This window comes from Phycodurus eques, chromosome 3 (genome assembly GCF_024500275.1).
Source record: "Phycodurus eques isolate BA_2022a chromosome 3, UOR_Pequ_1.1, whole genome shotgun sequence".
NCBI classification, from domain to species: domain Eukaryota; kingdom Metazoa; phylum Chordata; class Actinopteri; order Syngnathiformes; family Syngnathidae; genus Phycodurus; species Phycodurus eques.
Window position 1 is genome coordinate 8,430,001 of NC_084527.1, and position 17,006 is coordinate 8,447,006.

Below are 17,006 nucleotides of genomic sequence, written 5' to 3' on the forward strand. Positions count from 1 at the left end.
CAAGGCACCACTGTACTTGTCTCGCACGGAAATTCCCACTAGATCTTGGATATCTGTCGTACCGTCTCATGTGGGAAAGGATAGCCACAGCCTTAGATGTAGTTTTCAGCTGTTTATTGAATGCCAGAAGAATAGTAAAACACAACACAACATCACGGCAGAGCTGCTATCGGCCACAGCTCACGCCCAGACACTCGCACGCAGACTTGCCCTAGATTGAGCCAACTGGCCATGAATGTGAGTGGGAATACGACGTTTTTCTATAATATGCGCTGCGATTGGCTGGCGACTTGTCCAGGGTCTAACCCGCCTCTCGCCCAAAGTCATCTGGGAGTAAGTCAACAATATAGTTTTCTATTGTGCTTGTAGTGCACTGCGTGGTACTGACAGCTGTTTGTAATATTTTGCCCCTCTCATAAAGCTGAAATGAGATTTTCATCTTTTGAAATGAAAGACTATGATGCTATTAAGTTGTAAATCAATAACGATGACATTCTCCCTCCTCCCTCCCTGTCCTACTAGGATAGCAAAAGGCTACCAGACATCTCCCGACCTGCGTCTGACGTGGCTGCAGAACATGGCGGAGAAGCACAACAACAGGAAATGCTACACCGAGGCGGCAATGTGTCTGGTACACGCTGCAGCTCTGGTGGCTGAGTACCTTAGCATGCTGGAGGATCACAAGTACCTGCCTGTTGGCAGCGTTACCTTCCAGGTAAATGCCACAGATATAGACACAAGATTGGATCATATTGTAAACCCAGGATATAGATTGGGGGAATAGACACCCCTACATGCCTCTCATTGGAGGAGCTCCAAATTTGGTCCTATGTGTCCAGCGGGGGGAGCTGTATGCTCATAATGCTAAAATAGAAATGTGGCTTTAAACTATACAATTATACATATGGTGTGAATGTGTGTGTGTGTGTGTAATATGAGATCCTCATGTGGCTTCTTGCCAAAATGCTAAATAAAAATGAACAGTCGTGATGATTGTCATTTTTTATAAAATGATTATATATTATTATAGAATAATTAAATAAATAAATATGATTTTAAAATCATTGTTAAATAACATCAATATTGTCAATAAGCACAAATTAATATTAAAAACCTGTAGATAAAAATTTACAACAAATAACTTATAATCGCAGAAACCATGCCGATGACAACATAACCTCATTGGTGCAGGTAATGAAAAAGTGAATGTACTCTTGTACTGACTGTGATGTTGATAAGCTATAGCACACACACACACACACACACATGTAGCAGTGAGGAGCGTGTGTCCAAGACATCCTGACCTCCAGCAGTCAACAGGTCATTGATTGGAGGGTCATCACATTAGTTCCATTTCCTGCTCCCCCTTTTCAATTCACCCATGTGACTGCTAATTTGATTAAGAGGGCTAAGTGATTGATTGGACCCATGGATTTTCCCTCCTCAGAGCATCTCCTCGAATGTCCTGGAGGAGTCGGCCGTGTCGGACGACATCCTGTCCCCCGATGAGGACGGCGTGTGCTCGGGCCGCTGCTTCACCGAGAGCGGCCTCGTGGGATTGCTGGAGCAGGCTGCCGAGCTCTTCAGCAACGTAATAGACAAAACAAGCCATTGTTTTCATCCATTTGTCAATGACTGCATAAAATTGCGTGCTGTACGTCACCATGGTAACCGACTGCACCGGTTTTTGTCTTATCAGGGCGGTCTGTACGAGGCCGTTAACGAGGTCTACAAGGTTATCATTCCTATCTTGGAGGCTCACCGGGACTTCAGAAAGCTGGCGTCCACACACGACAAACTGCAGAGAGCCTTTGATAACATTATTCAGAAGGTAACAAGTGGAGCTTAACTTTAGTGCAAGGTTAAAAATAAGTTTACTGCATGTCATAATGCGATGTAAAAATACTTTTACAAAAAAGTTTGTACCTGCTGATGTGCACTTCAAAGTAAACAAATACAGTGTCCCACAAAAGTTAGTACACCGTCTCAAATTTTTGTATATGTTTTCGTTTTCATGGGACAGCACTGACGAAATGGCACTTTGTCAGTGTAGAGCTTGTATAACAGTGTAAATTTATTGTGCCCTCAAAATACAGCTGGCAACAAATGTGAGTGCACCCCTAAGTGAAACTGTCCAAATTGGGCCCAAAGTGTCTATATATTGTGTGCCCACCATTCTTATCCAGCACTCCCTAACCTTCAACAGAGCATTGCTGGAACACTCACTTTTTAATCTTTATATGCATTTTACTAGCTGAAGCTTAAGTGTTATACTAGTGTAAAAATAAGTCAACCACTGTTCATTTTGAGATGTTAAAACTGTTAAGTGTCGATTATTGAATTTTTTTGCAATGTGACGTCCTGTTTGTGCACGTATGTGATGTCACGGACTCAATCCGTCCACAGTAGAAGTCACATTTGTTTTTGTAATGTGAACAACTTGAACGTAGCCTAAGTCTTCACTGAACTGAATATGCTTATTTTTGGAATGTGGGCCAGAGTAAATGTCACCACAAAACACAACAGATACCTACTTTCACTGCGTGTTAACCAACGTGAGTGTCTGAAGCTCACTTGTAAGTCAAGTTTTTGCTTGCAACGCAAAGCAAAAAAATCGAAGTTAGCATTTGCTCGTAACTCGTAAAAATCATAATTAAAGTACCTCTGTACCACCATGCAACATCTTTCTCGACTGTATGTTGTTTTTTTTTTTTATTTAAGTAAAAATTTTAGTCCATTCTCATGCTGCTCTTTGGTTTTGTTTGTACTTTCGTTCTTATTGGTTGTACATGTATTATCAATACAAGTGTATATGAGTGAAAATTGCTGCTGTGACAAATATCTATTTATCTTACGCTTTCTCATAAAATGACTACTTTACTGTTATGCTATTTGACGTTTTAGCTTGTAAGACTATTTTTGTACTTTTTTTACTGTGGCTCAATAATACTGTGTTGTATTATTTAGTATTTTATTCATTAAGCATCTGTTTCTTTAAAATGCTCCTAAAATTACTGACTGTAGGAGCTCATAAAAGGCCCATAATCGAGCCTCTATGACAATAGTAAGAAATAAAAATGGCTCCGTAATGTCCTACTGTGGGGAATGTCATCATGGAGATGTATCTCTTTGTCCCCGCAGGGCCACAAGAGGATGTTTGGCACGTACTTCCGGGTGGGTTTTTACGGTGGCAAGTTCGGAGACCTGGATGAGCGGGAATTCATTTACAAGGAGCCGGCAATCACGCACCTCCCTGAGATATCGCACCGACTGGAGGTGAGAGACAAAGGCACCGAGCTCTGTATGACGTTTTGTTTGTAAAAGAAGAGCGGGGCCCCTCACCTTGTTTATAGAAACATCCAAACTGACAAAGAACAGCTAGGTCATGCACTCTCATCTGTGTCTGCCTAAAAATGTAAAAATTTCAGCCTACGAGAATTTCACATGGAACTTGAGAAACATGCAAGGGGCTGTCCTGCTCTGTATTTGCAAATTATATCGCTCTCGTATAAAATCAGCAGGTCAACCACAGCACGTGACTACAAATTGCAGTTTTTCTCACCCACTCAGACCTGTTTGAGTTCTCTGTTCCTCGCTGTAGAAAGAGTTGTATGCATTTAAAAATAGCAGGGAGAAAAAACTATCCGCAATGTATGCATAGGACTGCAGATAGAGATGTAAATTGGCAGAACTCACGTTGTTTTTGAGTAATGAAAAAGAGGTCCCAAACCCTATTAGAATATGCGGCCGACCAATAAAAAAATCGTGCAGCATGCTGCAGTGGCCCCCGGGCCAAACTTTGGCCTCCTGATTTACATGCCCAAAAGAATGTAAATGCATCACTTTAATTGCGGATCAAAGGCACCATGCAGATAGAGTTGCTGCGTTACATAAGCAAACGAAAACACTTTGTGATATTAAATTGCATGGGCGAAAACATCTGTATAATCATAAACAATGATACGCTGCCATATAAAATATGTACGTTTCTCTGGCTTCCAGAACTTTTATGGTCAGTGTTTTGGGGAGGACGTCCTGGTGATGATCAAAGACTCGACGCCTGTCGACAGAAAACAGCTCAATTCCAACAAGGTAAGACACACCTTGTCACTCAAAGGATAGTAGATGTTATTTAAAGCAGTTACCCAACCTTTATTTAGAATAAACGCACATATTTTATATTCATACATTCAAATCAGCTGCCTTTCAGCGAAATTTGTCGTTTTGAACTCAAACTAGGCCATTTACGTGAATCATATAGATTCGATAACTGTTTTCTGGGAAGTTCGCCGTCGCTGTCGTCATAGGCGCTCAGGACCTGCTTTGGAAAAGTCACAGGAGTTGACGAGACCAGAAACACTTATGCCGCTTCTGCTGCTAAGAAGTAACCGTACTTCTACTCTGTTACAATGATCTAAATGTCGCTCGCTACTTTTATTTATCAATTATTGCTTATTTATCAACTATTTCGTGTGCGAGACGACGACTTCGACTTCCGCATTGGGCGCTGTTTGCCCCAATCTAATTTAAGCGCTAGTGACATTTAAGTCTAGTTCACCAATCAAACGCCACAAGAAAGTCACATGACCTCACACCTTTAGTCAATTCTTTTCCCGAATGAGAGTGCTTCGAGAGGAGGATGCTTTTCTTGTGGCAAAGCTTGAAGCAGGCATCAGGTACAGGTGGAGATGGATCTGGCTCAAGTTGGAGGCCAAAACAAAAAAGCAAAGAAATTAGGCAAATTTAATTTTAATCTAAAATTTGTACGTCAACATGTACTTGAGCGATGTAAATAAATGTTTTTGAAAATGTGTTTATTTTGCCTTACTGTTCTCTTCAGAGTCGTCGAGATTGCTTAATTTATGTTAAAATAAAAAAATTCACTGCAGGGGCCCGAGGGATCCCCCCAGGAAATCCCCCCCGATCCCCAATGTTTATTTTTTTATTTTTTTGGGTCACATTTTCATGCCTTTGGTGTTTGCATGTCTGTATATTGGAAAAACGTCACCACCACCGGCAAACAAAAATGTCGCAAAAAGAAAATTATATATTGAATTAATGATGCTCTTGTCTAAATTTACTCACAAATTAACTGAGTGTGAAATCTGGGTCCGTTTATTGAAGACAAAGCTGTTATTCTGTTTCAGACCATAACACATTTTGTTTATGGTTTGATGAAACCAAGGTAGAACATTTTGGCCATAATTCCCGAAGATATGTTTGGCGCAAACATAAAACTACTCCTCATCAAAAGAACACATGTACAGTGAAGCATAGTGGTGGCAGCATCATGCTTTGCAGCTGTTTTTCTTGAGCTGGAACTGGGGCCTTAGTCAAGGGGCAGGGAATTATGAAACTTACTAGAACAGCTAAACTTAATTTGGGGTTAATCAGAGGTACTTTAAATTGTGGCAAGTGTGTGCTGACTCTCATTTAACATGAGTTTGAATGTGATTGGTTAATTCTGAAGACATTCCACATCCCAGTTATAACACCGTGCACACACTTGTGCAACATTATCTCACTTGTTTACTTTTACTCGCAATTGTTTTTTAATTTTAGTTGTACAGGTTGTAGGTCACATTAATGTTGGAAAACATTTTGAAATTATTTATCTTGGTCACTTTTTTTTTACATCCCAAAAACCTGGCATGTCACTGCGCGCTACATACGACAGGGCTCCATTCTTTAATCCGGCCCACTGAGCATTTACGTTATCAAAAATCCTGTAGTATTTGTTGCATTAATTTTACTGTTTTCTTCCTAAAAATAGTTAGTTAAAATTTTGTTTGTATTTTTTAGTTGATTTGTCCATCTATCCATCCATTTTCTACCGCTTATCCGAGGTCGGGTCGCGGGAGCAGTAGCTTTAGCAGGGACGCCCAGACTTCCCTCTCCCCAGCCACTTCTTCCAGCTCTTCCGGGGGGATCCTGAGGCGTTCCCAGGGCAGCCGAAAGACATAGTCTCTCCAGCGTGTCCTGGGTCGTCCCCGGGGTCTCCTCCCGGTGGGACGTGCCCGGAACACCTCACCGGGGAGGCGTCCGGGAGGCATCCGAATCAGATGCCCCAGCCACCTCATCTGGCTCCTCCTCGTATTTTTTTAATTTTTTATTTTATTTTTAATTTAATTTTATTTGTATTTATTCATTTATCTTAATAGTTTTATTGTGTTGATTAAAACAATCAAATAGCAATATATTTTTTATTGCATTAAATACTTGGTCAATTAATGATCATTAAATGAATTATAAAATCTAATAATTCAAATGCATTTAATATGAAAATAAACTACATATTTTGCACACATTTAAAAATGTCATGTAGGTTTTTGTTCAGCCACTCCTGCAATTCAATGATGCAGTTGTACCTAATGAAGTGTTCTGTGAGTGTATATTCTGAACTGCTGTGAACGTCTGTGCAGGCCTATATACAGATTACATACGTGGAGCCGTACTTCGACGACTACGAAATGAAGGACCGGCTGACCAACTTCGAGAAGAACTTCAACCTGCGGCGTTTCATGTACACCACGCCCTTCACCAAAAGTGGGCGTCCGCGGGGTGAGCTCAACGAGCAGTACAAGAGGAAGACCATTCTAACCACCATGCATGCCTTTCCTTACGTCAAGACACGCATCAACGTCATCCAGAAGGAGGAGGTAGCGCGGCAAGAACGCCGTCCGTTTTTGTCGGTCGCCATTAAAGTTATATTTTGTTCCCCCTAGTTTGACCTGACTCCTATTGAGGTGGCCATAGAGGACATGCAGAAGAAAACCAGGGAGCTGGCACTGGCCACACACAGAGAGCAACCTGATGCTGTCATGTTACAGATGTTGCTGCAAGGTTCAGTGGGAGCCACCGTTAACCAGGTAACACCAGTGTACGTGTGTGTGTTTGTGTGTGTGTTTGAATGAGTTTAGCGTGTGTGTGTGTGTGTGTGTTTAGCTGCATTTATGTTTGGCCAGGTGTGTGTCAATACAAATTATCTGAATACATGTTTAAAACCAAACAGTTCTCAAAAGGACACTGTCCAAATTAACATGTTTGGCTTGATTGGTAATAAATAATTAGTTTAGCTGGGTAAAGTGCCTAAAAGCTGAAAAATACACCTCTATATGGATTTATTGCACTTTTGCAGCCAAATTTTCGATCGAATAGACGTGTTCATATTGCCCACTAATCACGGAAGTGACGTTATGCGTGTGTCAACTTAACGGTTTCCTCATGTGCATGAAAGTTCACCATATTCACCAAATTCATTACAACAAAAATAGGAACTTTTTACTGTTGCAGAGGAAAAAAATCACCATGAAAAAAGTACGGTATCCCTTTAGAGATAAAGGCCCATTTATTGAACTTCAAATTTAATACAACGGAATGGTATTTAGGCAATGATTCCTTTTTGTACCACTAGAGAGAACCCGCATACTGCACTTTTGATTATTACGCTGATTCCCGATTCTTAGCCTCGTACCATTCCTTTGAATGTGGAAAAAGTAAGTGAGCTTTAAAATACTTGTAAAGCGCTTGTAGACGTGACGCCGGAAAAGGCTATCCAAACCTCTCACAAATCCAGCTGCCACAAAAAGTTGAGTGTTTTTCACAAGTCTGTCATATTAACCCCCAAGTTCCTGTTTTCCCTCTTCGTCGCCCCGTTGTCCCCTGTGTGCTCCCTCTGAACACATCCTGGGGAGCTAAAACATACTGGCATAAATTAGCTCCATTTAACTTATCACATTTACAATTAGCATTGTAGTGGCAGATTGCAGGTGGGAGACATGATCAAAGCCTTCGTAGCATCCATAACCTTAATCCCCAATCTCCTACCTCCTCCCTCCACAATTGAGTTAAAACGTAAATTCATGGCCGCCCTCCCTTTTATGTGTCGCGCACGTGCCGCCCAAACCCGAGCTCGCTTTGATGTGATTGCTTCCAGGTCCTGCCAGCGTACTGGATGTCAAAATGAGGCTCCTGTGTTTTATCTCCAAGCATCTAATGTGACAGGTCTCGTCACTCCGTACCCGATGGCTGTGTAACGTACACTCGGTAAACCTCGATGTCTCAGGCGTAATCAGCACAAGAGGCCTCAGTTATCCTTCTGTTTGGGTCCGCAGAACATGAAAGAGGCTCTTTTTTTTTTGGGATGCTAATCAGAGCCGTTTAGCCGCTCCTGTCATAAGGCAGGCAACGTGCGAATGTGATGCGGTTTCGTAACGAATAGGCGTTGGGATACAACGTCTCATACTGGGAAAATACGAGCCAAATGCTAAGAGCTTCGAGCAGGCGGCCTCTGCTGTCGTTTTTCCCCAAGTTGGAACACCAAGACCAAGCAAAGTTTCCACATTTTTCAAAAGTAGCCTTCAAAATGTGATTTTTTTTTTAAAAACATAAATACCCATACATCCATGTGCCATGTACATTTCAGAGCACATTAGTAAGAAATTGAGGAATAAAATCAAATCAAATGCTTGGCTGAGACGAATTTAAGACTTTGGAAAATTTTAAAATTCACTTGTCAAAGTATGACTTTTAAAGGTAAATTGAATATCAAAACAAGAAATTATTGTTTGTTTTCATAGCGCAGAGAACTTACGAGGAACACGACAAGTGTATGTTTAAGTGTATGAAAGTATGCAAATGGACCACACTTACTTAATTACACTGGGAAATGTAAAAAAAATCCACATTCTAAAAACTTGACTTTGACTTGACTGACCCACTTTTGGGTCCAAAGCATTGGAGAATCACTGCTGTAGTGGGGAGCGGTGACAGGAAGCCGTCTCTCATCCCTCCTTTGTTGGTACGCTCCAACATTTGTACGCTTCCTCTCTTGAGCTCCCTTTTCCTTCCTTTGGTTTTGTTTTTGCTTTCTCTTTCTTGAACCTTGACTTGTGTGTTTGGCCCTGTCCTTTCCCCGTTCTAGGGCCCGCTGGAAGTGGCCCAGGTCTTCCTGAATGAGATCCCGGTGGACCCCAAGCTCTTCCGCCACCACAATAAACTGCGGCTTTGTTTCAAGGAGTTTATTATGAGGTAAGATGGCGTCAGCGAAACCACAATTGACTTACTGAGTGCCGACATGCTGAACCAAAGTAATGCAAGAATGGATCCATGCATCACTTACAATTTTGTTGAAATGCTTAGTTTTTTTACTGCCATCATGAACCTTTATTGTCTGTACAGGAAATGTTCTTAAACTCTGTATGCCAAGTAACCAGAGGTCCATGTTTTGGAAAAGGTGAAAAAAAGCTAAATTATGTAATTGATCTATTGAGGCTGGCTGAACTGAGGTCTTACATAAAATGTTTTTGAATAAGTTGCTGAAAAGTCACAAGAAGCCAAAGAAAAAGAAGTATTTCATTCATTGATCAGAATCAGAATCAGAATCAGAATCATCTTTATTTGCCAAGTATGTCCAAAACACACAAGGAATTTGTCTCCGGTAGTTGGAGCCGCTCTAGTACAACAAACAGTCAATTTACAGAACACTTTGGGGACATAAAGACATTGACAAAAAAACAATTGTGCAAAAAGATGCAGAGTCCTCTAGCACTTAGAGCAGTTCGAACGACTAATATTGCAATAGTCCGGTGCAATGACCATTGTGCAAAGGGCGCTGAGACTTCAAGGAGTGTATGCGGTTTAAAGTGACGAGTAGTGCGATCATCTGGGACAATGTCGGTTGTGCAAATGTTACAGATACTCCTCAATCAGTGTGCAAATGGAGCAGATGCTACTCTGGCATGAGTGGCCAGTATATGCAAATAGTGCAGCATGGCGAGACAACTACAGTGAGTGCACAAGTAATAAATAATTGGCCCCACAGAAATGTGACAACGAACTCAAGTCAAAAAATTGCCAGCTTGTTGTAATGGAATTATAGGTTAGGTGTTTAAGAAGTTGATCGCAAGAGGGAAGAAGCTGTTGGAATGTCTACTAGTTCTAGTTTGCGTTGATCGGTAGCGCCTACCTGAGGGAAGGAGCTGGAAGAGCTGGTGACCGGGGTGCAGACGGTCCGAGAGGATTTTGCACGCCCTTGTCTTAGTTCTGGCAGCGTGCAAGTCCTCAATGGTGCGCTTTCACATGATATTTTCACGTTTAGCATGACGGCAGTTAATCTTTTCAAACCAGTGTTGCAAAAAGGACAGAAAAAGCAAACCCTCTGCTGAGTTAATCCTTAGTTTGCTCACTGAACTGAAAGCTCATGTCACGTTGACTTCTCTTGTTACCACAGTGCTGGTTAATCATTTGGTAAATGTTATTGGTTAGAATAAATGCTCGCTGAACTGAAGTCTTGCTTCATATGTTATAACCCACTCGCTGAACTGAAATCTCCCGTCAAATAATGACCGAACAAACAGCAAAACACATTTTTGTGCCGTTGATGCTCACTGAACTAGGATCTCACATCATATGTTAACTTCTGATGTTTGGCAATGTAAGCAGGTCATCTTTTGAAATGGATGTCAAAGAAAAGCCACAAAAAGCCAAAGAAAAAGCAAAGAATTAATCCTCTGATATCCTGAATGTGAATTAGATGAGATTCCTGTCACTTTAGAGGTATATTTTTCACACCATTTATCCCCCAAAGACCCCAAAACCGTGGAATGAATACTATTAAACGTTGCACATAGATAGAATCAAGAAAATGATCAAAGTAAATATTTCTGCCTTGAATTTTGAAGAGTAACTTTTGAAAGTTACCAAATGGCTTATAATCGCAGATGATTTTAAACTAATCAAACAGGTCGGATGAATGGAAATGAACATGAGCCATTGTATCGAGGACTGTTCATCCCCCCTCCATGGTAGCACGAGCTTTTATTCTTCACATTATCACCAAGCTATTTTTCTTCTCATTCAAAGAGTCATTGTTCCCCAGGGATTCATTGTATTTTGAATAATTAAGACGATAATTCGAACCATCCCGCTCACAGTAATGTGTCTGTTGGAGTGATTTTGGAGGAAGAAATGTGTGTGTGTGTACTGCATGTGTGTGTTCATTTGGTAAGGCATGGGTCCTTTTTGCCTCCAAAAGGTGGTTTTCATTTTCCAAACCCTTGCATGTCACATTCCGGTCTGCTCTGATTGCTACAAGCAGGATGCAAATATTTACTGTAATTTCCGAAACGGTTCTTATTTTCGATCCCGGGGAATGGGGCCTTTGTGTGACAGCAGGGAAAATGTGAGTGTTCAGTTTATCATCGTGTCATATTAATTCTAAGCCATTTTCTGCTGTCTAATAGGCAGCCCTGTAGCTAATCAGCTTATAATGTTGATTTTGGGGGTATGGGGGGGCGGGGTAATTGCTCTTTATATAATCAGGACTAGCATTATTAAGAATAGGCAGCATGGTGTACCAGTGGTTAGCACATCTGCCTTACAGTTCTGAGGTTCAGGGTTCGAATGTTCTCCTGGTGCTTGCATTAGTTTTCTCTGGGTGCTCTCGCTTCCGCCTACATTCCAAAAACATTTATGTTAGGTTATTGAACACTCTATATTGTCCATTTGTGTGAATGTGGGTGGGAATGGTTGTTTATTTACCTGTATATGTACCCTTTGATTGTCTTCCGACCAGTCCGGGCTGTACCCCGCCTTTCAACCAAATAAAAAAACAATTAATTCAAACAGTGGAATGTCGGTTTACAAAATGACCTGGTTTACGAACAATTCAGTTAATACACTAAACTGAAATTTTAATTAAAAATTGAAATAAAAATTAATTAAAAATGACTGTGATTCTAGAACAATTTTCAGTTTGCTAACAGTCTTGGCATGGACACATGGAAGGCTTAGTTGTCCGTTTTCTCGTGCAAAGTGAAAACCACGTACTGTGGGATGTAGTGACCATTTTGGGCTAGCTGTATCTGTGGTGTACGTAATTGGTATTCTATTCAAAAAGCCCAAGATGTTAGTGAACACAGTATTTCTTCATTAGTGTTTTCACTGATTTCTATATTGTACAGTATTTATCTTTAACCACATGGGTAAAAAAAAAAGGTAAATACAACTTTGTTGTGTGACTAGAAATAAGTAATTGCCTTTCCATTCATTTTACTGGGAAACATTAGCTCGGTTTGTGAACGTTTCGGTTTGTGACTGGAGTTATGGAACAAATTAAATTCATAAAGTTACATTCCACTGTAGTTTTTTTTCCATCCCACACACATAAAAAAATTATAAGAATAACATGTATAGAAAATACTAATTATTGTCATGACTGTGTTGGATATGTGCCTTTAAGAGGGCGGGGCCTTGTGGGTGGCGTGTCGTCGGTGAGGGAGTCTATGTGAGTGTGCTCAGTGTGTTTGTGTTTTTCTGTGTTTAATAAATGGCTGAAAAGTGCATCGGTGACAGTGGCTCCCCTTTCCCACATGCAAGGGCATTATAGTAAGTGTACTGTAAAAACCCATACAAAATGATTGCTATAAACTGCTGATATCTGCAATGTAGCAGGGATTTTCTGTGACAGAGCGACACATACTGATCAAAAAACACATTCAAAAAATCTGATCTACATTGCAGTGGAAAAGCAACATGGAGTGCTTATTTGAGCCCAGTCTCACAACCTAAATGGTTTCCAAAGGTTTGAGTGCAGAGCGCAAATGTCATTGTCCCCTCATGCAGTAGCCACCCAGTTTACACGTCAACAGACCTTGCCTTGGAAAATCCTTCCCTCTGGTCAACCGTTCTCCTCGCCTTGACTATTTACTGTACCGTATACTGTTACTCACCAATCACTTTTCCATATTACCCTCCTTCAAAGTTTAGGGATTAACTGTGACGTGTTTGTAATCATGGCAGTCTCCTTGATTTCCTGCGGACCGCTTTGTCGTTGTGCGGGACTGCAGTCACTGTCCCGCTTTGGACTCCTTGGTTTATTATAATCTACCGGTGTTCCTCTTTCCTGCACATAATTCTGTGTGTCGGCTCCTGGTGTGCGATTGATTATGCTGTTACATACTAATGGACGGAAACATCCAACAAGCATGTCCCTCTTGAGACTGTTTGGCTTGCAAAGGACTGTTAATTTTTGTCAAGTGGATGCAGGCTGCAGTTTGTATAAGGTCGGATTACCCCTAGATTGGTTTGCTTGGAGTCACTGTTATTGCCGGTTTTTAGGTTTGCGGTCATTACATCATATACAAAAGTCAAGGAGAGCGTCTCTTCCAAAAGTTCATTCAGTAAAGGGAACACTTATACAATACAATCCAGATGATTGAGATGTTACAATTGAAAATCTATATCGATTACATTGAGAACAAAAGAAGGATCAGTTAATACCCCAAGTCATTAACCCATGGAGGACTGGATTCAGAATCATAATCAAAGTCGAAAAATTTGTACACAGGTTGATCGAACAGAAAAAACAACAGTTTTTACGTGACGACTTAAAATTGATGCTGAACCTGAATCTCAACTATTGAGGAAAATCTGAGAAAAACTGAATTTGCATAATAATTTGGAACACAGGGCATATGTGTTTCTGTCTTGTCTCCTGGTATCTCATTCCCACTCTTTAAACCTTCTCGTCTTTGTTACTCAAATGAGTAGATAGTGGTCCTGTTGCTGGGGTTTCGCCCTCCTACAGCTCCCTCAAACTCGACTGGTGTTTCTGTCATGTCTCCTGGTATCTCCTCCACACCTTTGCTGAGAGGCATTTCAAACCTTCTAGCTGTGATACATATGAATGTGTCTTCCTGATGCATGCTTAGCAGAACAGAGGTCTTCTTGCTGGATTGTTGCCCTATAGCTACCTCCCCTGTTGTTCTGGTGTCTGCTGGTCATCTACACTTTTGACACTGTGCTGGTAGACACTGCAAATGTTGTAGCCATGGTGCGAACAGATCCTTGAAGAACTGTACTACTTTATGATTATATGCTACTCCACAAGCACCATAAGACCACGAGAGGGCTTCGATCCACTTTGGATCCATGCTTTTCGTCCTCGCAGGTGTGGCGAGGCGGTCGAAAAGAACAAGCACTTGATCACGTCGGACCAGAAGGAGTACCAGCAGGAGCTGAAGAAGAACTACAACCGCCTGCGTGAGAGCCTGAGGCCCATGCTGGAGAGGAAGATCCCCGAACTGTACAAGCCCATCATCAGACCTCGGCTGGAGAACAGGTGAAGGTTGCAACTATTACCAAAGGAAGAACAACATAACAGATTTATCTCAAATTATTACAACAAAAACAACTCTTAATATGTTCACAACAATATTTAATGGTAGGTTCCATAAACTATCATTTTTATTGTGCAATTGCATTAAAGTTAGAGATGCATTTAAATAGAAAATAAGCTTTTCCACCCATAATTCCGGTGTACACTGTATCAACATCACTTTTCTGTTCATATAAATTACAGTGGAACCTCTGAAAATCTGTTCCACGGTCAAATAAAGCATGACCATACAGCTAATACAAGTTTTAAGGAACCTTATGTTCTTATCTGTCATAGAGTTTAAGAATAAGTTAACAACTGCAATGTTAATGTTAAAACAGTGGAACGCTGAATGATAGGAGGGCATAATAAAAATTAACAATTAGAAGGCTACATTTGGTTAAGTGATGAGGCATCTACCAAATAATAAAATAAAAATTGATAAAATACAAATTTTATGTATAAATTTCATGTTTTTTTTTTAAATCAAATAATTGGTTAATCATAATTAAATTAATAGTAATATATGAGCATTATATTGTTCACAAAAATCTGGGTTGTTTTTTAAATGGTATATGACCTAAAGCAGGGTACACTACACACACACACACATTTTTTATTTGCGAACTGATTTTTAAAATGTGAGAGACCCCAGACATGGAAAAGTGTCGTTACTGCTTTTATAGTGTGTTGTGTACTCTCGATGACGAACAGAACACCACACACTTAACCATATCTCCACTGAAAAACATGAGTCTCCTCTTTCAAATTGAACTTGGTGTTCACCACACCCATAAGGATTTGCCATTGTAAATATTAAACAGGCTTAGCATTTTTGATTGTCAGCCCCAAACATATTTTTTTGAGCAGCACTTAAAACAGGATAATATTTTAGAGACATCTGACAATTAGGGCTTTGCTGACAATGGGGGGGGGGACAAAACAAAAAAAACTGAAGAATGGGGGGAAATGCTCAAATACTTGGTATGTGTCCACCTCATTACCCTTTGGTATTCCTCCGCAGGGATTCCTTCAAACGTCTGAGTTTCCGCAAACCTCAGGAGGAAGTAGCCTGAGAGGCCAGGGCGATACGGCACCTTGTGAAGAGGAGGAATCACTTTTCGGCGGCGACCTCAATACACCACGACAGTTGGTTCACAGTTCTCAAGACAACCAGCAGTGTTAATAATAATAATACATGTTTGTCAATACTCATAGTGAGCGCGACTTGACTGTTGGAGCACTTCACTGTAACATATCCACGTCCTAATGATGCTGCAAACGTTTTACGGCGTTCTCAATAAGGTCCTTGCTGGCTCAGGACTTGGTTTGTGTGCCAATAATGCTGTCACCATGTATTTGTATGTGTATGTGTGTTTGCGAGTGGGTGTGACAATGCTGAGTCACTTACTCAATAAATGATTCTGTTCTGTGCTAAAGGGCTCACTGAAATTCTAATCTCAGCGTTAAACGTGCAATTTAGATGTTTGTATGTTTGATTTTGAGGCTACTATGTTTTTCTATTTAACTTATTTGGAGTTATTTGACAAGTTTGCCTGCAGTGGATGGATTTATCTGTACTAGATTATAGGTATAAACTATGACAAAATAGTGTACACATCTTTGAGGAAAAATTGCATTTTATTTTGTAGAAATCTATTTTTAGATAACAGGACATTGGTATTGATGAAAAATACTAATAGTCAGGGTTTGGTACTGATTAAACTGATTAAACGATGTGTTTCACAGTGCCAAATTATTATTTTTTTAATGTTTTAGAGACTAATAATTTCAAATGCCACTGCACATAGTTTTTTATGTTTACTTTTTTGTCACAATACATTCCAGGAGATACATTTCCTAAATGGTCCTGTAAATATCTAATTTCACTTAAGATGTGGATGTGTGGTTCTTTATTTTTATTCAGCTTGTTTATCCAGGGCCCATTCGGTAAATTAGACTTTTGTACTGTTTTATAAAATTGGTAATTGTTTACACAGATAACTGTATTAAATACAATTCTATTTTCCAAACCTGTTTTGAGGCATACTAATAAAAGCTGGCATTGAAATGTATTATAATAGTGGGAAAACCACCCACTGACCACAACTTTAGGGATGCCTGCACATTTCAATGAGAATCGATTCACAAAAAAACAAGTGCTCAGTTTTGATTGAGACCGTCAGAGAGAGGTATTAATTTATAAGTAGGCTGCTTGTATTAATGTGGCATAGAACTGAACTGTGTCATACTGAGTGGGGCTCATAGAGAGATTTCTGTCAGCATGATTCAATATGGCGGATGTCAAGCAAAACTGAGCAATATCTTTGTAAACAGCTCTTGTTCGAGTTCCTAATCCATCGTGTAGGTGTACCCGGCGGCTGTATATATGTTTCATCATTTTCTTTTTATTTTATTTCAATGTTGTTGCTGTGTTTTCCAAAACACAGAAATGTAACTGTCCATGTACTGTACATAAAACTGGCAAAGCACATAAATAAACTGTAAAATGTACAATTGGTGTCAGTCATTTTCTTTCTTACTATTTCAAGATGAATAATGGTATCATTGTGATATTGTTTTATAAACCTTAGGTTAGAAACAAATCAACAAGTAAACAAAGTAAAACGTTATGATGGTAAAGGGAGGAAAAACAGATTTATCCCGTCGCATATGAGGCATCATAATTGTGGGACTAAATTATCAGGAAGAAAACTTCCTTAATGCAATTATTGCGTAATTTATTGCCGACTGGTTAGAGCGTCAGCCTCACAGTTCTGAGGAGCGGGGTTCAATCCCGGCCCCTCCTGTGTGGAGTTTGCATGTTCTCCCTGTGCCTCTGCGTGGG

The 17,006-nt window shown here is 40.3% G+C and overlaps 1 protein-coding gene across 3 annotated transcripts in view; it reads left to right on the forward strand.

Annotated features, from left to right (window-relative positions):
- Positions 1 to 16,669, forward strand: part of dock8 (dedicator of cytokinesis 8) — a 93,741-nt gene extending 77,072 nt beyond the window's left edge. For all 3 annotated transcript variants that reach the window (XM_061671898.1, XM_061671899.1, XM_061671900.1), the window contains 10 exons: positions 523 to 715; positions 1,448 to 1,591; positions 1,700 to 1,831; positions 3,142 to 3,276; positions 4,003 to 4,092; positions 6,423 to 6,659; positions 6,726 to 6,869; positions 8,924 to 9,030; positions 13,952 to 14,122; positions 15,183 to 16,669. In XM_061671898.1, coding sequence (XP_061527882.1) covers positions 523 to 715; positions 1,448 to 1,591; positions 1,700 to 1,831; positions 3,142 to 3,276; positions 4,003 to 4,092; positions 6,423 to 6,659; positions 6,726 to 6,869; positions 8,924 to 9,030; positions 13,952 to 14,122; positions 15,183 to 15,234 — 1,405 coding nt within the window. In that variant the 3' untranslated portion in view covers positions 15,235 to 16,669. The remainder of the gene's footprint in view (positions 1 to 522; positions 716 to 1,447; positions 1,592 to 1,699; positions 1,832 to 3,141; positions 3,277 to 4,002; positions 4,093 to 6,422; positions 6,660 to 6,725; positions 6,870 to 8,923; positions 9,031 to 13,951; positions 14,123 to 15,182) is intronic.
- Positions 16,670 to 17,006: the final 337 nt, after the last annotated feature.